This window comes from Cynocephalus volans, chromosome 1, assembly GCF_027409185.1.
Source record: "Cynocephalus volans isolate mCynVol1 chromosome 1, mCynVol1.pri, whole genome shotgun sequence".
NCBI lineage: Eukaryota > Metazoa > Chordata > Mammalia > Dermoptera > Cynocephalidae > Cynocephalus > Cynocephalus volans.
In genome coordinates, this window is record NC_084460.1 from 275,919,956 (window position 1) to 275,943,219 (window position 23,264).

The window sequence follows — 23,264 nt, forward strand, 5'->3', positions numbered from 1 at the left end:
CTATGGAAGAATCAGGCATTACAGGGCAAAGGCTAAGTCAGTATTTCACAAAGTGGGTGTGGGACCTCAGAGATTCACTATGGCTTAAGAGGAGACAGCATCAGGAGGGCCACTTCGAACTAGGGTGGTAGAAAGTGAAGAGAGGGAAAGAAATAAGCGTGATATTTTCCTCTAAAATCCAGAAAGAAATGAATTTTTCTGTAATTTCTAATGTAATCATTTACTTGCAAAGCTGACAGTCAAAGAGTATTTTCCATGGCAAGCATGTGAATACCCCCATGAAAATGGGGCTTTAGAGTCTTTTCGTCTTGAGACTAAAGCAGCATGTTCTTCTGCCCAAAATATCACCTGGCCTGCAATAAGATGAGGCAGGGGTCTGCAAAAGTGACACATCCTACATTTTTGCAGCTCTACAAAATCAGTGGGGTTTGAACAGAGTGTCTGAAATTTCTACTGTTTTAGAGAGACTTTTAATGAAAAAGAACAAAGCAGCCCATGGTGTTAAAAGATATCGGCCCATAGAAACACAGAGTTCCTGGCCTGACACAATGTCCACAACAGCTTCATGTTTGCAATTGCAGACAGAAATCCTCTTGCAAAGTCATCTCAGGGATCAGAAAAATTGAATTAATTCTACTCAGAAGTATGAAAGCTGGCCCCATTGTAATATCAGTAATAACAAGGTCTCTGCTGATGACGATCATTTAAAATTATACCTGATCTACATCTGAATGATGTCATTTGTTCTTAAGCAAATGGCAACTAGGAGATACCAATCTGCCCTTATGAATCTGCATGGGTACAAGGCTGTCCTTCAATCTAACACACACCAAAGTCCACGTACACAAAGAGAGGCACAGCAGGATTCTCTGCCCATATGCAGAAGAAGTTAGTTTACCTGGCTTTTTAACAACTAAAAGCTCATACATCTGGATTTTTCATTTGCCCCATAACAAATTATCGGTCTAATAACTAGAGTCCAAAAGAATACAATAGTTTGAAATGGTTTAGCATTTATTTATCAGAAAATTAACGAATTCCTTGTTGTTTTTGGAGGTGAGAGGGCATCATAGGAAAAGAAAGGGAAGGTCACAGGTTAAACATATTTTGTTTGTTTGCTAAATGACACTACTTATTTTTTGTCTCATCATAAGGTAATAGAAGTTACATTTCCTTTACTTCATCTTGAAGACCTCTTACTTAAAGTCATATATAACATATTTTGCCTGTTAAACTCTACAAGGTGGTGTTTGCAAAACAAACTCAAAAAATATATAAAATTCCCTTTGCATACATTTAAAAAGTGATAAAGAAAGAAGAGAATTTGTAATGCTTTAAAGCAAGTTTTCACAAGTGGAACAATATACGCCTATTTTCAGCTAAACCCAACAAATAGCAATTTTAAATGGCAAACTTATTTTTTGGACTACACAAAATCCATTCTACATTTTCATATCCTTCATTTTATTTTGTTACATTACATTTTGTGGTTAGTTTCCTAGTTTGATTTATTTAACAATATTCAAATCATTTAATATTTGATAACCTAAGTCTACATCTTACAGTATTATCATGGTTCTGTCCAGTTATATACATGCTTTCATAATTACCTTTTCTATTACCTTATTAACCACATATACTAGTTAAATAATCAACAATTACAGATGGATGAATAATTCAAGTTTTGAAATAAAGGTTAGATAGCTCTAAAAAGAAAACTTGTATTTACATCCTTCCCTGTCAGGCTTAAACAATTTTAATTTTCTTTTCATTTTTGACACTTCAAGAAGCACATTGATAGTTCCTCCAATTTCATCTAGCAGCAGAGCCTCACAGTCCTTTTACTGATTTTTCCTTAGCATTAAAAATATGTACAATCTTCAGGCTACGTCCTTCCTTTAGAAGGTATTAGCACACACATTACAACACTTCGAAGAACACTATTTCTTCTTTCAAGTTACAGATATTTAGTCATTCTTCCTGATTGATGAAGAAAGAATCTCTTATTTTTAGTTTGTACATTTTGATAGAATTTGAGTTTTGCATTGGTTTTCATGCTATTTCAAGAATGTTACTGGAGAAAGAACTCTCTTCCTAACCTGTGCTTACTAATATTATTCAGAACATCAAGAAATGATTGGTAACCCAACCACCTCTTCGCGGTGCAGATGCTTTGTGTTGCTGGATCTACCCTGGTTTAGAGGACATCTTGTCTCACAGACTGTTTAAGAACTACTTTTTTAAATACCCATTTAGCTATAAAGTTTTTCCATGCCTGAAAATAGAATTCCCCAAGACAGGTATAATCTACAAAATTTGGTGATTTAAAAAATATAGTCAGTGTAATTTTACTATTAATTTTTCTCAAATTTACATTGATTCTGCATATTTCCATTCATACAACTGGCCTCTGGAAGGTGAAATTCCAAAGCCCTTTGCAGACTTAACTGGCATTTTTAACATTTCACTCTTCTACATTAAATAAGTTATTCTTAGGAACAGACAAAACATTTTTTCCCTCCCTCTTAAACACTCTCAGATGTATTTTCCTAGGGGGACAAACCCCCTCCCCCCCCAGAAAACCAAAAAACACACCAAAACAATGGATATCAAATATATCCTACAGAAATCATTCAAAAGGAATAATAAAATGGTGCTATTATGAAGTATTTTGGGTAATTTTGGATTATACTTGCATCAATCTCCAGGTATTAGTGGGAGATTATCTGACACATAAGAATCTTGTGTTCCTAAGAGGAAGGAGACCACATTCACTAAATGTATTTCTATTACCTTGACATTTAAAAGTTTATTTTTTTCTTCTCCAAAATAAGTGATTCTGCTTTCCATATCCCAGTAGAAACCATGTGAATATTGTCAATCAGGAGAAAGAAAAGCCGTTTAAAGAACCCAAAAAGGGTGCTGTCAGTGATGACTTGGTGCAGATTTATCTACAAAGGGAGGCTTGTATTCAATTTTTCATAAGTACTGGTATGAGGTCCCCTTCTCCTGGAGACACTTCTGAATGGGTGGGAGAGCTCTGAGCTGTTAGCTTGTGGTTCCTGAATCATTCCGTGTTTTGAACCCTGGGAAGTTCATGGTTGAACTTCACTGTAAGGAATCCCACAACCCCCTACTCTGCTCTCTGTCACTCTTTCAGCTTGCCTAACTTTTCAAAGCTTAGGAAGGGACCAACCCCAATGTCTCCAAGGTTCTCGCCCAACCATCTCCTGTTAATTTAATGGTGAAGATGGAATCCAGACAGGCCAATTAGCTCCCAATGAGATATCTTTCCAGACCAGTTTATGTTTGGATGATAATACTGAAACTATCCTATTTGTCAACTTCGGTAACTGAAGGATGTTTAATTCACATCCGAAATGAGTTCACAGGAGATCTCTTACTAAACAACTGATTTTATAATAGCTACTCACAAAATAGTATGTGTAATCTGATTTTTTTTAGCTCACAGAGAAATTAAAAAGTCATTCCAAATAAATCTCCTAGACTATAAATTTTGAAGTCGAGGATGATATTCCATTTGTCTGAATGTTCCCCACATATCGCAATTCTTTTAGTAGACTCTAAATAAATATCAGTTGAATAAATGAGGTTTGAATGGATGGAAGTAATTTTTCAAAATAAGCAGAAACATAGATTTCCTTGTTTTTTTTTTTTTTTTCTCCAAACTCTCTCCGCTTTATCGATGGAGATTTTTAATCTGAATTTCTTTTAGGCTATAGACTCTAATTTGGTCCCATTATTTTAACATTAGAAAAAAATATTTTTTAAAAATCTACATTACTTGGGGCAGAATTTCCTAGAAAAGAGAGACAAATCTAATTTTTCTAATTATTGATGTGAAGTCTCTTTTCCTGTAGACTTATCCCTGTCATTTGTTCCCATCACTCATCTTAACTCAGTAGATATTTATTCTTTCAAAATAATACCTAGTAAAGAAGGTTCTAGAACTAGGATGCAGTGTGTGAAGAAAAAGAGTTATTATATAAAGCATCAAAAAGTTAGTATATTGAATAATAAAATAATTGCATGAGAAGATTTTTCACATTTATTTACAACTTTTGACCCAAGGACCTATCCATAAGCTGTGAATGTTTGTGTTTTTCTTTTTATTATAGCAATTCATGTGCAAAGAGTTACCTTCTTAATATAAATAGTCTCATACTAGAAATTCCATGGAATTCAAGCTAATCCTTACTTGCATTCCTTCATATGGAGAATACAAACTGAACAATTTTATTTCATAGCAAATGTGATATCACACTTAGATAATGTGCTGGCTCTCTCACCATAATCCCTGGATGCTGTTTCAAAGTCCTAATTTGCTTGGTTTGGCATTTCCACAGTCTTTCTTTATTTTAGCTCTTTTAAAAAAATGTACTTAAATTAGTTAATTTGCTGGTTGCTTTTATATTGCTTCATTCAAAATTCAAAATGGAGCTCAGAAAAAGAACAAATAAAATTATAGCTTAAGTGCAAACTACTTTTCTCAGTGTCTGCCAGGTAGACATACCCAATCCAGTGTGTTTCTTCCAGTTCAATGGATTTTTCCATTGGACCACCCCTGAAAGTGTCAGTAGTTTCCTTGAACCACACAGAATTGTTTCAGTTTCTCTTCTACTTTTAAGATTACCAACTGCCTGTCAAGTACTGTCATTTATGGAGGAGAAGAAAATGTTAAAGAATGCAAATAAAGGGGAGAGGGGGATATTCAATAGTGTAAAACATGAAAGCTAAATTTGATGTTGCATTTGACTAATATCTTGGCCTCCCCTTCTAATTTTGTGGACTGTATATTTAACATAGTGGCCATTTCACCATATTAAAATATTGCTTGTTTAAATTCTGTCAAAAAGCTTTGATACAAACATCTTTGCAACTAGAAATTAAAGCCCAAAATAGGGAGAAATATAAAGGAACAGGCCAAAGCAAAATCAAATAGAAAAATAAAAAGCCTTCCAAACACAATTACTAGTTATAACTTTGATGGAGATTTAAAAGGTATAAAAGCTGGGATTGGCCATTCTTACTTGCCAGGATAGAAAATGTTGGAGAAAGAAACTGAATTCTCAATCTCAGTTACTATCACATGTTATAGAAATGGTTATCCTTTTGTTCTCATGGACACTTTATTAAGATTTCCAGGGATGCTGAATATGCACACATCAGTGCCTGCAGATAGAAACAGGTTGCACGAGGATTTCAACCATCTGCGTTAAAAAGAAAATGAAGAAGAAAGAAAAAAAAGGAAGGAAGGAAGGAGGGAAGGAAGGAAGTTGAGAACTAGTTTGACAGCGGGCAGTATTGCCTTATATTTTCTGATCCTTCTCTAGCTGTTCCCTTCTCCTGACCAATCCATGCAGAGAAATGAAGAAACAGTGTGATTCCTCCTGTCTTTCTCTTTCAGTCATTCCTTCTAATGTTCAAGTTAGATAAGCACATAACTATCATTGCATCTCTATTATTTTCCACTGGGAAGTGTCAAAACTACTGGCCTTGGAAGTAGAAGGAAGACCACCAGAGAAAGAGAGGGGGTGGGGGAATTGGAGCGGGCGTGTCTCTCCACCTTAAAATCACAGCTGAGCTTACACCACAGTATTCCGGTGTCTGTAGGGGGGAGGAGGCAGCACAGTGCCTGGCTTCAGCGAGAACTCAGAGAGGTATTCAGGATTCTCTGCCACAATAGGCCGGATCCGTCCATTCTGCTTATAAAAATATTTTGTGCTGTACTCCTGCAGGTAGTCTGGGTGCTGAAGGGTGCTCCGAGGTGGCAGGCTGTGGTTCCAGTAGTCAGGGTTGTCAAACGCTTTCTTGGCCTTCTCTGGCACAGATAGTATGCTGTTCTTCAGGTACTCAGGGTTCCCCAAGGTGCTGGCAAAGGTGTTGAGGTACAGTGGCTCATTCACATACTCATCCTCTGCCTTGGTTGGACCACTGGAGGCCTTGTGATACTCAGGATTATCCAAAGCCTGAAGGTCTCCATTTTTTCTTCGAGAAACGAAAGGGTTTTCCTCCACAGGATTCAGGTATTCTGAAGGAATACAAACATATCAGCTAGCATCTACTTTCTGGAAAATGTTCATCAAACCAAGGTTATGCACAATGGTTAACTTCTTTGTGTAGAACGAGAAAGCCACAGATTTGTTTTCATCAATTCTCACAAAAACTATTTGTGGATTACTACTGCCATATGAAAAAGGAATAAGTGAGCCCAAAATATTAATGATAAAACAAAGCACTAGCAAGGCTGGGACCAGAATTCTTATCTTGTAGATTGTTATTCTTTCCTTCTAATTGCATTTGTCTGTTCTATATATGGGGCCAGGTGTTTAAATACTTTTGTTTTCTAAAAGTCAGTAATTTACATTAGAAAATAAGACTACCTATAAGGGTTGAATAGGCTTTAAATGTGGAGAACTCAGAATTTTTGTGAAGAATATTGAAAAACTAAAGGGTCTATGGCTTAACTCTATGCCAAGATGAATGGATAAAGTGAAGGAATAGTGTCTTTTAGTCGCTCTCCAGAAAGAGGAGGAAAGGAAAAGAAAGGAAGCATCCAAACAAAAAAAACCTCAGCTGATTAAACAAATCTGAGAGACGTCTAACATGCCTCCAGCTGACCTGCTTGACATTACATATATATCTGCTTAACAATAAAGTCTAATCATAACATTTATTTCTAGTCACCGATCATAGTCACAAAATAGCAAACTAGTAGTTTGAATATAGGAAATAGTTACTTTGAGTGTTGAAACCAGACAATTAGTGCCCATTTTGTATGGTTCAGTCTAATAAATCTATCTAGTACAAATAGTGGCTTAAAATAAAAATAATGCTGATAATGAATGCTGATCTCCTCAAACTTAATTTCACCTCTATGTCTATAACATAAATTACACATAGATATTATACACATACATAGTAGTCCCTCTTTTTGTCCTCTTTTTTACTATATAAAAAAACCCCAAACAAAATCCCAAGCTATTCTATTTTGTAATCAGGAGAGGACAACAGACTTTTCTATCCCCTATACTTAGCCCAACATCTAGAGAGATAAACCCATCTAGCAAGGATTATTTTTTCCATGAGTATAGGCATAGTGGATATAGTTAAGTATTTAGCATCACTTGTGTGAGTTAAAAGGTACTAATGAATATCTCACCATCACAAACAGTCATACACTAAAAGATGATGTTTCAGTTAACGATGGACCTCATATATGACAGTGGCTCTACCGTATAGCCTAGGTGTGTAGTAGGCTATGCTATCTAGGTTTGTGTAAGTACACTCTATGATGTTCGCACAAAGACAAAATCACCAAACAACACATTTCTTAGAACGTGTCCCTGTTGTTAAGTGACACGTGACTGTATATGAATTACAGTTCAATAATTTACAAGACACTATCATTTCATCGTCACGACAATCCTTTGAAAAAGGAAGTGCAAGCCTTCTTTTCCCAGCTTCAGAGATAGAAAAATGACATATGCATGCTACAATTAGTGTTGGACCAGAATTCAGGTCTTCTGACTCCTGTTGTATAATCTTGTTTGACTGCACTGTTTTTATTATTTCCCCTAAAGGAGTAAGGTGACCTTTAGGCTTAGTAACAAGTTTTAATTTGAAAAGTATATGAAAGAACTAATAAGGGAGGCAGAATTTGATTTTTCTTATCAGATTCTTGAAATTTCTTAATTGAAAGTGTAGAAATGACAATACTAAAATTCTGTAATGTCTGAGAACTAGGCTAGAATGTAACAACCTTCTACAGAAACTTGGATCTCAAGATAGAGAGAAAAAAATCTGGGAATACTGTACAGTGATTATATAGACTGACTTTTTTTTTTTTTGTCTTAGAAACCTTATATTACCTTTTCTCAATGCAATCTACTTATCTATTGTACTGATATAAACTTGCCTCTCTGTGCAACTATATTTGGAGGAATAACTTTATGGTTTATGTGACAATCTTAGAGAAGATACTGCTTTCAGGGGAATATGCCAAATCTTCACAAAACTTACATCTGTTTCACTATTGAAGCAGTATACACATCCAACTCTTTATTACATTAAAACTTTTACATATATATATACACACATTTATACAGATGTATTTTAATAGAATACTTAAAATATGTTACTTATAGATCTCTAAATTGTATTTTATAAAATTGAACATAACCATATAGAAAAGAACATAAAAGGCCCTCATACTGACTCTTAAAATATAGTTTACTGTTGACACGGAAGACTCTGAGAGACATAATCATCAGTTTTTAATAGCAATCATCCGTCTTCTCTGTTTTCTGGTGTTGTTAGCATAGAAGATAGAAGCTTTTTTTTTCAAAATTGAAACATTACTTGATTTGGATAGATACCGTTTTTTGCTATTAACTTTACAAAGTCTTTGTAAAACCACAAACTATCATCTCAAGACTTGGTGGTATATGTTTAAGTAAATACAGGGTCAAAACTTTAATTTTTGTAAAGTGTCGTACAAGAAATCATAATTTTCTGTAATAAACTAGGGTATTTAAATGACACCATCTTAATGAATCAATCAAATATTTTATTGGTGCCATCAAAAACTTCAGACACTTTTGCCAACAACACCAGTCTTTATGATCTCCACAGTAATAATGTACTAATAAAGCAATGGTTCTGAAATCTCGTGATATACTACCTCATTCAAATATTCCAGTAAAGATATGTTTAGTTTAGTGCTTCTCAAGTTAGACTGTGTGTAAAGATCCCCTGCAGATCTTGCTAAAATCCAGATTCCTATTCAGGTGGGCCTGATATTCTGGTTTCTATAAAGCACCTGGATAATGTGGATGCTGCTGATTTGGGGACTGTACTGCCAGTAGCAGCAGCCTCGGCCTTCACTGGGTCACTACTGTTACATATTCCAGCTGTTTGGCTTACTTTGGTGGAAGTGAATGTCAAAGAGCAATCATTTCTGCACATTCACGTGGTACCTTGTTTGGGTTTGTCTCGCATAGGAGTCATGTAACCTTCCTCATCCAGCTCTCCTCGTGGGTTCCGCTCTGGGGCAAACACTGTGGGGTCAGCGCTGTACCTCTGGGTGCTGCTGTCTTCTTGGGAATGGGGTGCCACTGGTTTGCGTAGGGTGCCGTTACAGCAGGAGTCATCAAAAATCTCAGCTGTAGCACCCTGAGCAACTGGAGCTTCTGGGATCGTGCTGGTTGTGGCTCTATAGGGCACGGATACTCCATGTTCTGCAGCAAAACCCCCATCTCGATATACAAACTGGTTCTGTTAATAGTAGAGACACATTTGGAGAGAAGTTGTTAGGAACAGTTGCAAAAATGAATGCCAGTAACCAAAAGGGTATCAAAGCTTGTCTTTCAAAGAAAAGCCATAGTTTTTCTTATTTTTTTCCCTAGTAGCTAATAAAGTTGAGTTACAGACTAGAAAAACCTACGATTTCTTAAAAAGTAAGTTATATGAAATAATTTGGAAATATATATTTTAGTTTTACTGACCAATTAAAACATGATCATTATTAAAACATCAAAATGTCATTATTAAAAAAGTATTTGATGTCCTTTTCCCACAATTACCTATTTTTGATGTAAAATTCCAAGCAAACTTTCATGACAAATGACAGTAGACATTCGTAGACAGTTGCCATTAAAACAGAAGTACATGATACGTTTCAAATGGTGATATTCCCTTGTTGCCTTCTATTTTGTAGTTACTATGACTTGGAGTCTTCAGTACCTAACTAGAAAATCATCACTGAGATTCTGACTTTTTAGCACATGACCTATAATCATGGAAGTAAAGATAACCTCCTCACCGAGAAGCATAATTTATGAGCCCAGGTAAATCCTTCAGATAGTAATTGAAAGCTACTGTTGATGCATGATACCTCAACATTGGATTATCTACTGAGATAAAACATATCTACAAAGGCAGTGCATGATCTACAGCAAATCTTAACTCACTGTTGGCAGAGGCAAAATGAGAAAATTATGGGGAGACAAGAGAGAAGAAACATGGCAAGCAAAGACCAAAAATCCTCGAAGATGAAGGTTGATTGTGAAATACTTACTCCCGACATGGGGGTGTAGGCAGGAGGAGGGCTGTGTCCAATTTCACTCTAATAGGAAAGAAAAATGGGATGATGGATATAATAAGAGGCAACATGAATGAAAAAATAAAAAAGAAAAGAAAAAGAAAAGCCACACGAATTGTATGAACCAAAGGGGAAAACGTGCACAACAGTGAAGTTTCCTCAATGGTAAAATTTTATGCATTCTGACCACTAGCAGGTTTATCTATGTGTTTTGAGGAAATTAAATATTTTAATTCAAGTCCTAAAAAGGAAGATTATACAGAAAAAGTAAAATTTTTCAATGGGTTAAAAAATAAGTTGACAGTAAACATTCTTCTGATTAACCCTAGAGGAAAGAAAGAAAAAAACAAAAACAGTAAATAATTAATGATTGTTGTAACTGAGGAACAGTTTCCTTGTGTAGGTGTCAAGTTACTGAAATGGCCATATACTGTAACATTAATTTTCTCCTTATAAAAAGAAACATGTCTAGAAGGAGATAGAAATGGATTTCAATTTGCCTGGAATAATTTTAGCTATCAAGTCACATTTATTTTCACTATTTCAGCAAAGGGTCAACTTCTTAGCCTCTCCTTATAAAAAGGTACATAGTATTTTATCTTCAGTCCTACTTTTTTTTTAAGTTAAGAAACGGCAGAAAATTTGGAAAATCAATTCCTTTCCTGAAAAGATTCCTTTACGTATTTAGAATGAGTCAAAACCAGATTTCAGTTAAAAACAAAAAGACATTTTTATAGCTTAATATTCCATCCTATGGGCTAAGTGAAAGTGGATATAAAAATATGATAAAATATTAAGGGCAGTATTCCTTAGGGTAAGAGAAGGCATTGTATGAATACCAACTCTGTTCCTTAATAAAAAATTCATTAAACACATACCTTGAGAATGTACTGTCTATGTGTCAGACACTTTTCTAGGCACTGAGCATAATGAATAATGCAGACAAAAATAGCTGATTTTATGAAGCTTACATTCTCTACATTCTGGCTTTAAGTGAACAGAGATGACTAAAATAAACCTCCAAGACACCTACATCTTCTATATGAAACATTGCTAAATATTATTCCAGGTCAATGTTCATACAATTTAGAGATTCATAAAACAATCTAAGAAGAATTTGGCCCCATGGTGATTAACTGTTCAATGTAAATCAATAACAAGTGGATAATACAATTTCCCTTAACTAACTTAATTTGTTGGACTAATCGAGGGACAAGTTCTAAACCCTACAGTGAGTTTAAGCTTTAGCTCTCTGACAGCTATAGTATCATAGAGAATATTTATCTAGTTCCTTCTCTAGTAACATAACTAAGAACACATTTAAGGTTATGACATGAAAAGTTAGAGATGTATTTAATATGCAATGCATAGGTGGTATTGTACAATAGACAGATGGTTTCACGACATGTTAGAATTCCTGAGCTCCAGACCCAATTGGAAGTGGTATGAATTTGGTCAATCATGAAACCATCTCACACCCTCATTTTTGTGCTTGACCTCTCTATTCTTACTGAAGATAAAGTGAGGTAATGTATATTAAAGAATGTTGTAATTTTTGCACTATTATATAACTGTAGAGGACATGCAAAATTTAAGTATTTGCATCTGCTAAATTTAATTTTTAAAGTCAAGCAATCAAGATGCCAAAGCTACTCATCAAAGAGACATTTCTACATACTACCTGTTCTCAAATTATCTTAAATGTAGGCATATTTTGCTATCCTTTAGAGAGACATGTAATTCAATATATTTGTTCATAAAATTTGAGAAAAAATTTTCAGTATAGTCCAGTGATTTGTAAAATAAAGAGATGATACAAGAAATACATCTACTTAGTGGAACTTTATCATATTATAAACCTGGCCATACCCGCGTCATTAAATCCCTATTATTAAGCAAGTAGGTTTTTATTTAACAAGTATTAAACATATATATCTATTAAATCTCTAGAATGAAAGCACAGGCACTGTGGGTAGATGCTGGAGATACCATGATACATTAGGAGAGATATGGCCACTGGCCTTTTGGAATTTATACTGTACTATCAAATAATACCTGAGATTATTAGAAGAAAAGGCAAGAATGCAATTAGGCTGGAGTGAATTTATTTCCATTCTATGATTATATATTAGAAGGCAAGGTATTCCAAAATATTAGTAATTATCAGTGTTCCTTTGACCTCTTACCCTGCAAGAGTTGCTGTACTGGGTGATGTTCGACTAGAATCACAGCTGAGGAACTAGTATTGATTGCACATTTTGTGTTTTATAATAAAACTTGAAAGATAAATGATCAAAGGAATAACTCACAAGTCAGTCCTCATCAGGAAGCAGTTTATATCTATATTCATTATCTGAGCTAGAATGCCTTCAAGTATAAAGGTGTTGTATTTAAAGTAACTGGACCTCTTGCAGTTAATCTATTCCAAGACATGAAGCAAGGCTATGCCCTATTAGAATGCATCCACTGTCCGTGGTCTGACAAGACTTTCAGTCAGCAGCCTGCCAACTCACTATCTGGACATACTGCCAAATAGCATCACAGTAATGGGAACGTCTTCAAGCTTTGCTCTGTTTTCAGCATTAAAATGGAAAAAAATGCTATGCAAAACCCCTTTAGCATTCATCGTTTTTAGGGTTACTGGCTGCTTTTTATGTTCCTGTTTCCATTTTTTCGGTTTGCTTTTTTATCTGTTTTCCATGATAAAAAGCACCTCATTCATTTCCCCCTGGAAGGGCAATGCAGCTCCAAGGGAACATCTGTGAGGCCAATTAGCTGGGCTGGAAATGTGATATAATTGTTGTTTAAATATATTTAAATTACATGTTAATCACTATGTCATAATTTATAGGCTTTGAAAATAACTTTTTGTACTTCAGAGCCAAGCCAGATTTTACTTGTTTTTGCTGTTTTTAGTTTGCAACAAGCTCTTCTCGTTCCTTTTTCCCTCAATTCCCCCCAGTTGAAGAGCTGAACTTTTAATATTGGAAAGAAGGACAGCTGCAAGTAAATTGGTTGAGTAAAAATGAAGATCCTCACAGCAGTCAGAATGAGCTGGAGTGACCTTAGAGTTCTAAGCAGAACAAAGCACTACTCTCAGTTAAAAGGCTTTTGTTTTTCTCTCGTGCCACTTTCTGCTGTCCATCAAAGCCCAGCTTTGCGGGTCTTTAGGAAGCAGCACTGGGTGCATCTGTTCAATTAGCTGGCGAGGGGATTTACTGTCAGCAGGACAGAGAAAGAGGTGGGTTATGAACTGGCAGGTGATATGGAGTTTGTTCCTGGTGGGGGGATTTGCAAGGGCGATGGATAGAGTCGAGTTTAATTTTGAGGCCCTATCACTGGGATATTGTATGATTAACTTGGACTCAAATGTCAGAGGGTATAGAGAAGACAAGTGTCAGTAAATACATCAAATACAGTGTTAAATGCACTTTTAAATACATCAATCCTTAAAATTTACTTTTTAGGTGAATGATAAATATTTGAACATTTGTTTCAATACATGCACAGAATTTCTTATATTTGTATTGTTTAATATTGTTCCTGATAAATTTTAAATTGTTAAGCAGATGGACTGTGTCCTGTGATATTTTTTAAAGTTATTATACAAATCTATCTTGTCAGGGGAAAAAAAGGAAATACATGCCTGATGCCTAACTTCTGTCAAAATTAAACATGTGCTTAACAAAAGAGTTTTATTTTCTTAATTTTTAATTATTACTACTCTCAATAGTAACTATAGGATTACAGTTTCTAGAGTCAAGAAATACTTCCAATCCTTTTAACTAAGATAGAATGTATTTCCACAAGATATTGTTAATCCAGCAGCACTAATTTATTATCTAGACACTTCCACATAGTAACTATTAAGGATTCTCAACCTTCTATCCTCCCTGTCATACATGCATAACACTCTGATGGGCATTTCCACATCTTCACAGGTCTGATAGAAGCATGGAGAAAATGTTTTTGCATTATCTGCAATTCCTGATGCATAGCTCTAACTATCTTTTCCACAACTGAGTTCGACATACCAGTGTTATGAAACATCTAGGTTTAGAATCTTCAATCTTCATAGCGCAACCAGAAGAAAACAATCAGAATATGTATACATGTGGCAAATGCTAATAAAGCCTGGGGAAAGCCTATTGAGATTTCAGCAGCTGAGTTAAATATATATATATATATTTGTATATACTTATATATATATATTTGTATATACTTATATATATATACATATATATAATATATAGTGTTTTTTGTCTACTTATGAATGTATTAATTTATTAGTTTACTCATTCATCTATTTGGTTTGATTACATGGGACTCTGCTTTTCTTAAAGAAACTCTTTTACTCTGTATGCACAAACACATACATATACACATGTACACACATACACAAATAATAGTGATCCTATGATCCAGCTGAAGGAATACTTACTTAGGCTCTAATTCTTTATTCACTTTTCACTAAACTTGGAACCTTTAATCTTTCTTATATGTCTCATCTACTCAATGACTAAAAGGATTTCTAATAAAGGGGGTCGTGAATGGTTAAATATAAATGAAAGTCAATACAGAAATTACAGAGTATATTCACAAAGTATATGAAAGGGTTGTTTTTTATAAACATTAGTAACTCTGCCTTTCTTAAGTCAGTCCTCAAAGTCTACTTAATTATAATGTCTGTTCCATTTTATAGTTGAACGTAGGATACTCTTAGGGAAATTGAGAAATAAGAAGGGAAAATAATATAGCATGTACCTATCATATGCCACGGTCTATGTTAGGTTTTGTTTATTCTCACAACCTTGCAAAGTAAATATGATTATTAGAAATTACAATTCCCATTGTATAGATGAGAAAATTGAGGATCACAGAAGTTAAGGGATCTGCTCATGTTCACACAGCCCTTGATGGCTATCTGACTCTGAAACCCATCACTAGGGCACCTTTTCATTATTCCACACATAGATTTTGACTTGAGCATTTCTGCACTTTCTTATCTTTGCCCTGTCTCTTCCCCTGCATTGTGCCTCGACACACGTCTCTCAATGGCTTCATTTTGGTTTCTCACTTCTCTCATGGTTTCTCTTTCTAGTTGTAGTAAACAACTAATCTCAGGAAGGCATTAGAAACTCACTAGCCTTAGTTATAATGTAAAATACTGACAATGCTTTACAGTATTGCCCCACTCAATTATATATATATATATATATATATATATATATATGTACACACACACACACAGGTACCTCAAAAAGTTCTGGGAAATATGCATATTATTTTTTAATTCTATTTTTCCACGAACTTTCTGAAGTACTCTCATATATATATACATACTATATATATATATATATATATATATATATATATATGTAGCCATTCTTCCCTAAAAGTCCTTTATTGTTAATCTAAAATCTTACTGTATTTACACACATTCACCTACGTCGCCAAGAGCAAAGCTAGCAGGAGAAGATAGTTTTAAATAACTGGAGAGCGCAAATGTTTTTCTGCGACAGCACTCTTGCTTATGGATTTATTGTTCCTAGTATAGGGTTTAGTCAATAAATTCCTCTTCCTGCTTGAGAGGCGTAAGCAAGCTATTGTATCCCCAGGCAGCAATTCCTATACCCTTTCCAAAAAGAACAAGAGGAAATTTCCCTTTAAAACATTCATGGCTAGATGAGTCAATAAAATGAAGCTGAAAATTTCTCACTTTACACCTTACTGCTTTAAGTTGCTGCTCTGAGCAGTATTATATGATGGAATCGAAAAATGTTATTAGCACAGTCAAAAAAGAAAAGGCATAAAGAAACATAATTTGACATTAGTGCCAACATTCTTTAGCTTCGCTCAAGATAAGCAGTAAGAATTCTGTCACCCTTCTTGAGATTAGTAATTGCACAGAACTGTTCTCTTTACCCTGGTGCAAGTTCTAATTTTTTTTTGTTTGGTTGGTTCTGGCAATTTTGCTTTTCCTTTTTTTTTTTTTTTTTTGGTGCATGTTTATATTATTTCTTTTCACAAACATGTTGTGATAATTCCAGTTAATGCATGTAGCTAGAAATCTAAAGAGGAGAAATTCTAGGAGGTTTCCTAAAGACCTCATGATAATTCTTTTCAATTAGAGAGGGTATGACATTTTTAAACTTTTTAAAAGTATGCTAAACAGAATATCAAGTTCTGTTGCAATATCTTTATTTAGGAGCAGAGATGAAGTAATTAAGCCTTTATTATGTCCAAATTCTTGAGTAGCCTAAATAATTCTCTAAAAGAACCCTAAAGTTGTCTCTGCTTGAGTATTTTTTAATCCCAACATCATGAAGAGTATTGCTGAAGAGTTTTTTGTACACAAGCATGCCTTGGGTCAGGCAAATTTGAAGACGAAAGTCCTACAGACCTGGAAAAAATCACCACGTGAAGCCCTTCTACCTTTAGAATTGTATATTTGAATATTTTTCACTAAATCCTGTGAGCTTTAACAGATTCCTCCATCTCTTGGGCCCTTAGTTTATTTAACTCTAAAAAGAGGAATGGGACTATAGGACAGAAAGATCATTTCCAATTATCAAATTATTTATATATATAAAGTAAATGTTCTCCTTTAAGTCAGTTCTAAGTTGTTGAATATTGTATAATATGATTAGCGCTGAAGCAAAGCAAAAAAAGTTTTGTCTCAGAAATCTTCTCAAAGTATATTAGTCACTTTTCCTTTCTTTTCTTCTAAATGTAGTCTCTATAAAGTATCACTTAGCCTATATGCAATATTTGATTGTATGTTCTTGGGATGCAGACCATACTTGCAGGGTGATTATTGAAAATGCAATTTTGAAATGGAATTTTATAATTTAAACTTCTCGCTTTATAGATACTGACACTCTGAGAGGCTTAGTTAATTTTTCAAGGCCATGCAACTAGATAGTGCAGTACTAGAAACAGAATTCCCTGAGTTCCCATATAATGTACATTCCATTATACCTTACAACCTCAAACAGGCATTTGATAAATAATAAAAAGTCTGTTTTAAAGGTGCATTTTTAACGTTTTTCAGGAAAAAAAAAGCTTTTCCTTAATATAGCTGAAAACACATGCCTTAACCAAAACAAAACTTGTTCTAAGCTAGAATACATAATGATATACGTTTAAAGTGAATTTCATGGAGCTTTAGTTTTAAGACAGATATTAACTTTTTTTATTCAGTAGGCTATAAGTTTATTAGACAAAAGAAATACCTTATAATATGGAATACTGTAGATAAAATCTGTTCATCAACAAATTAATTAAAAGTAGTGTTTATTAAAGTGATACTTTCTTCACATATCCCCTCTTTATTTCTACAGAGAGAATATATGTTATTTAAACATTCTAGCTATATAGACCAGTTACTAAAAATCAATATATACACACGTACTTATTGTCAGTTGATATATTTTTGCCTTCATGGTGTATATCTCTGTATCTATCTACAAAACTACGTAATTTCTAGGTTTACAGAAATATTTTAAAAAACTAATGTATAGGGCCAGTTTGAACTAAGAATGAGAAAAAAAGATTACGGACACTCTGAATTTGAATGTCATTATTTTAGAATTTCAAATGCAATGCCTTGGCCTGGAAAGGTCTGCCTTTTGTACTATTAGTAAAAACTTACTTAAATCACAATTTTAGGTGCTCTGTATGTGCACACATGCATGTGCATATGCATGTGCATGCTTGTGTATACGTATTCATACACACGCTAAAAAAAATAATAGCTTAAAACAAGGTAACAGAGGCTTATCTAACTCACTCAGTCTAACACATTGTTTTTTACAGGATTTTAGCTCATTTGTGGTTTTACTTTTGCTTTGTTTTTAAAACTATTTTTCACATGTGGATATTGTTTATCAGCAAACAAATTCTGTTCACTGAAACACCATGTACAAGAGTTCCATTAAGAGATATGTTAGTGGTTATTTAGTATCTCGAAATAACCACTGAAGTATTTTATTTACTTGCAAATAATAAGGCAGCAGTGAAATATTCAACCCTCTCTTTAGCAATAATCCAAGCTCAGGAAGTTGTATTATACATTCAAAATAACAATGACAATATTTAAAGCAATCTACTCATGAGAATGTAAAAAATATGAAAAGCATACTTTGTGTGTTGGGGGATGGAGAACAAACAGTATGGGTAACAGAATTGCAAATTTTATAAACCTAATTTTGGCATATAGATTTTATTCGGTGTTTTAAATGACAGGTGTTGGCAACAAACACTTTAACATAATACAGTTAAAGCCTTTTAGTGTTCGTATCATTTCAATGTGGACCAGATTGGAAATATCTTCAGTAACACTAGTTTATGCAAAGTGTTTACCAGATAAAAAGTGAATTTGTAACAGTAGTTCATTCATCCAACTACTGTTCTGTAAGCTACCAGGTGGCATAGCTGTTGCTGAAAGTAAAAAGATTACTAACAGTCCACCTGGAATTAGGACAGCTGGTTCATGTGAGCCAATCTGAATAACGTGCTGTGCGTACTTGGGTAGAGCTACTGACAGAATAAACAGCACATGGATGTCCCATCAGCCCAGAGCAAACACCAGTTACATTTCACAGAACCAGCCTGGTATTTACAACTGACCTGAGCCAAAATGAATATCAGATTGTGGCAGTACCCCAGGAGGAAGAAAGCTCTCCCCAAGAGCTACATGATGACCATAGCCTAAGCAGCTATTACCAGTTTCGAAAAGCCCCCAAATCTGATTTTGCTGCATGTAAAAAGGAAGAAGAAAAAATATACAAAGCATTCCTACCTCCCCACTGGAATTTTTATAACAAAAATATAATACTTCTTAGTTTCCCATTTACACTGTTTGCTGCTAAAGTTAACCTAGATTAGCCAGGATCATGGCCATAATTTTCTTCCAGGTTCTAAAACGGTTAACAGTTTACTGAAGAAAAAAAAAAAAAAAAAAAAATTAAGCAAGCACAAAATAAGATAGATCTGAAACTAGAATCTAATTTAAATATGACATGGGTATCAGAGATGATTGGGCCACACTATTTTCAGCCAAGGAAATAGAGATGGCAAATGACTTTCCTCAAGAAAATACAGCCATACAACTATTTACCAACAATAAAACATCAATAGGAAGCTCGCCAGTTAACTCAGTTGCTTAGAGTGTGGTGTTATTACCTCAAGGTCAAGGGTTCGGATCCTCCTACTGGCCAGCTACAAAAAAAGAAAGAAAGAAAGAAATCCATAGGCCTAATTAGAAAATATTTTTATGGTTTACTATGGGGAAAACAAAATCTGTTGAAGGTCCTTAGATTATGTTTGCCTGAGTCAAGGGCAGCCCAGGTGAAACTCTAAAGCAGGTGAAGTCTGATCTCAACATTTCACTAAGGCTGATTTCTCAATTTCAGGCCCATGGTTCTTTACTCTTTGCTAACAGACTTCTAGGCCCATTTATTTCTGCCCTGGTTCTACAGAAGGTATGACTGCTTGTTTTCTGTTGCTTATAACAGAAAACCTGAAACTAGGTAAGTTATAAGAAAACAAAATTTACTTATTACAATTTGGGAGACTGGGAAGTCCAAGGTCCAGGGGGCACATCTGGTAAAGGCATTAGTGGAGGCTCTATACATAGTCCCACGGCAACGCAGGGTATCACATAGCAAGGACTAGATGAAAGCGCTTTTGTACTGTCCTTATAAAAGCCATCAGCCCACACCCATGATAATCCATTAAACCATCAACCCATTGCTCCATGAACGAATTAATCCATTCACGAGAGCATAGTTTTTATGATACAATCACCTCTTAAAGGCCTCCGAATACTATACTGGAAATTAAGTTCCAAAACTTAATTTCCTTGTGGGGACAATCATTCAACCCATAGCAATCAGTATATTGTCCTCCCAATTCCAGGTTACCTCTCTGGGTCAGTAACTTATACTACAGAACATCTTCTCTTATCTGTTATCCTCTTCTCAGGAACTTGGCTTTAGCTAGTCCAAAGGGCATCTTTTTAGTCTGATAAATCAATTAGGAAAATTTTCTCAAATTGGTGTTAGTGGATCATGATGGACCAACCTCGGGTAACAATGGAATACTAAATACCAATCCATGCCCATTTAATTAACTGTTGGCTTTACATCTCTACTGAATGGTCTCAAGGCATTTCAAATGTCACATTTCCAAAACTGAAATGACCAGCTCCTCTCCCTACTTCAAATCTGACTCACTTGCCTTTTTGGTTCAGTAAATGGTATAACTTATCCAGTTGTGCAAGTCAAATACTTAGTGTTGTCTTTGATATCTTTCCTATCTCACGTCTCATCTCTAAGGGTCCAAGGTCTACTCTTTCGAAAGTCTTACTACCCCCAGAATTCAACCCTTAACTCCATCCTCGTTGCCACTATTTTAGTTGTGATTAGGGTGCCAAATAATTTATTATTCCAATTGGGATACTTTGAAGGTAAAAGAAAGTGCTGCTAATAACTATTCCAGGAAAACAGGGGTAAACCAGGACTCACTAGGGAAAACAAGCACATATGGCCATTTTAATTATGGTATTATTTCTCGGCTAGAGTACTGAATAATCTTCTAACTGGTCTCTTTTATCTTAGTCTTTCCCTTCACTCCAATCTAATATTCGTACTTCATTTCCCTGCTTAGAAAACTGCAAGACCTCCTATTGCCCTCAGGCTAAATAAAGTCCCAATTTCTTGTGGCACTGAAGGCTTTCGGTAACTATGATTTTTGCCAATTTTTTCAGCCTCACCTCTCTGCTTTGTCCTCATAAGCCTCCAGTCACATACGTTGCCAGCAGTTCCTGTTCTGGGCCATTCCCTCTCTCACCTCCAGGCCTCTGCTCAAGTTCTAATTATTTCCTCAATGCTCTTTCCAGCTTCTCTGCCTTGATTACATGTTGATGCTATGGAAAATTATCATTACCCTAATTACATTTAATTATTGATTTAACAAATATTTATCAAAAACCCATTATGTGCCCTATGTGAATAATTTATCAACAGTATTCTAATTGTATTTGATTAGTATATCTTTTTTCCTAGACTATGCATCTGTTTAGGTATCTATGATACCTAGCACAGTGCCAGGGGCATGAACATAGTGAATGTTCAGTAAAGATGTATTGAATGAAAGGGTGGATAGATAGAAAGATTTCTTAAATCCAAAGGGTAGCTCTATTGATGAGAATTTCAGAAATTCCATCCAGTAAGTCAGATATGTTTTAAAGAATGTAGGATTTTAGCACTGCTCAAATTATACAGGGTGGGTCCTAAATTGAAATTAACCCAAGTACAATTATCTGAATACTATATCTCACCTAGTACATTTACTGTTTCTGTCAATATCAGTTACTATTTCTGAAGGCATTTCTTGAAATCTTAATTCTAATAGCAAAAACAAAAAAGTATTTTTACAAGTAGTGAGTGGTTCCAAATGTCCAAATGCAAGGGACATTTTACATCTAGCTATAAAACTTCAGGATTTTGTCACTAGTATAACAACATTCCCTTGAGACAACTATATATTTCCTAATGCTATGGAGGCCTAGGAAACTCAGGTTTCAGCTTTATCACCGAAGAATATAAATTAACTAACAATAGAAAAGAGAGACCTTGAGGAAAAGAGACTGTAGACAGATGCAAAGTCTATCCTTTCTCTGAAAGAGGTGCATACCACCAACCTATGTTTCCATACTGGGGTCCATAATATAGACACATTGCGAAGAACTACCTTACATTTTTCAAAATACAAATATGGATGAATAATCATGGATGAATAATATAGAAAACCAAAGTTATAAGTCAATGAAAGTCTAAATCGTGATTATAGAGTGTCGCTAGGAAGGAAGGTAGCTGCAGAAGAGGACTTCATTAGAGAAAGCACCATCGCCCAACAACTCTCCAGCAATAGATGTTTTCCTCATAACTTAGCACCCTCATCTGCAAAATGGCAATAATAATGCCTGATCTGCCCACTTCGTGAGTTTTATATGCTCATGCTTATGCATTATATCTTTGAATAAAATAATGTAGTATGAGGTACTTCAAGAAGTTCGTGGAAAAACAGAATTGAAAGATAATATGAATCTTTACAAATTCCTTGTTTCTGTGTAAATGAGTTGGAGGGCTGTTCTCTGGAACTGAACAGATTTGGTTAGTTAAGGCTAGTATGGTGTTCCTAAGTGCTTGGGTTTTGCACGCAGATTCCAGGGCTATTTCAATACCAATTAAATCAAATATGCTTCAAAACGTTCATGAAAAGATTCACATTATCTTTCAGTTCTACTTTTCCATGAACTTTTTGAAGTACTCTTACATTGGCAATATGTTTTTTTCCTCTAGTAAATTAAAGAAAATACAAGCTGAATGCTGAATTTTTCAAGTGTCACTCACAAAAAACCATACTAAATGTTGCAAACCAAATAAGCATACAGTTCTTATCCACAAAAATAAAAGTATTTATGCACCTACATGATTTACCTGTGTGACGGTAAAGGTTATTTTGCAAATTTTGTACCACTAATTTCGTATGAAACAACTGTCAAAAATTATTGGTGTTATTGAGGTAAATAAAATAGTAAGAAACAATTTACAAGGTTCACTTGAATGCATATGGATAAATACATCAAAGTCATTTTAGAACATTTTGTTGAAAATTAAAAATGCTATGCATTTCTTAGTGCAGCAGTAAATCAAAGCAAGACCCCTTAGAACTCTTTCACCACTTAGCCACAGAAAGGTGTATATTGAATGTCCAATAATAAAATTCATAACCCGGAGCTGGCTGGTTAGCTCACTCAGTTAGAGTGTGGTGCTGATAACAGTAAAATAAGGGTTCGGATCCCTGCACCAGCTCGATGCCAAAAACAAACAAATAAAATAAAATCCTTAATCAACTAAGATAAATTAACCTAGTTACTGACAGTAGAGATTGTGATAAACGAAAATAAAATCTTTATTACTTTTGTTTTCTTTAGATGATGAGGGCAGCAGAGTCAATGGAACACAAACAATAGAAATTCACATTTCTGCAGAATATGTGTTGGTCTTGATTTTCCCGAATCACTTCTACTGAACACTTGAAAGCATCCAGACAGACTCCTAATAAGATATGT

At 34.8% G+C, this 23,264-nt stretch overlaps 1 protein-coding gene across 3 annotated transcripts in view; it reads right to left on the bottom strand.

Annotated features, from left to right (window-relative positions):
• Nucleotides 1–354: 354 nt before the first annotated feature.
• Nucleotides 355–23,264, bottom strand: part of ERBB4 (erb-b2 receptor tyrosine kinase 4) — a 1,081,647-nt gene continuing 1,058,737 nt past the window's right edge. For 2 of the 3 annotated variants that reach the window (XM_063078433.1, XM_063078415.1), the window contains 3 exons: nt 10,100–10,147; nt 9,000–9,297; nt 355–6,052 (listed from right to left, as the gene is read on the bottom strand). In XM_063078433.1, coding sequence (XP_062934503.1) covers nt 5,607–6,052; nt 9,000–9,297; nt 10,100–10,147 — 792 coding nt within the window. In that variant the 3' untranslated portion in view covers nt 355–5,606. The remainder of the gene's footprint in view (nt 6,053–8,999; nt 9,298–10,099; nt 10,148–23,264) is intronic. The other variant, XM_063078424.1, reaches the window with a different exon arrangement.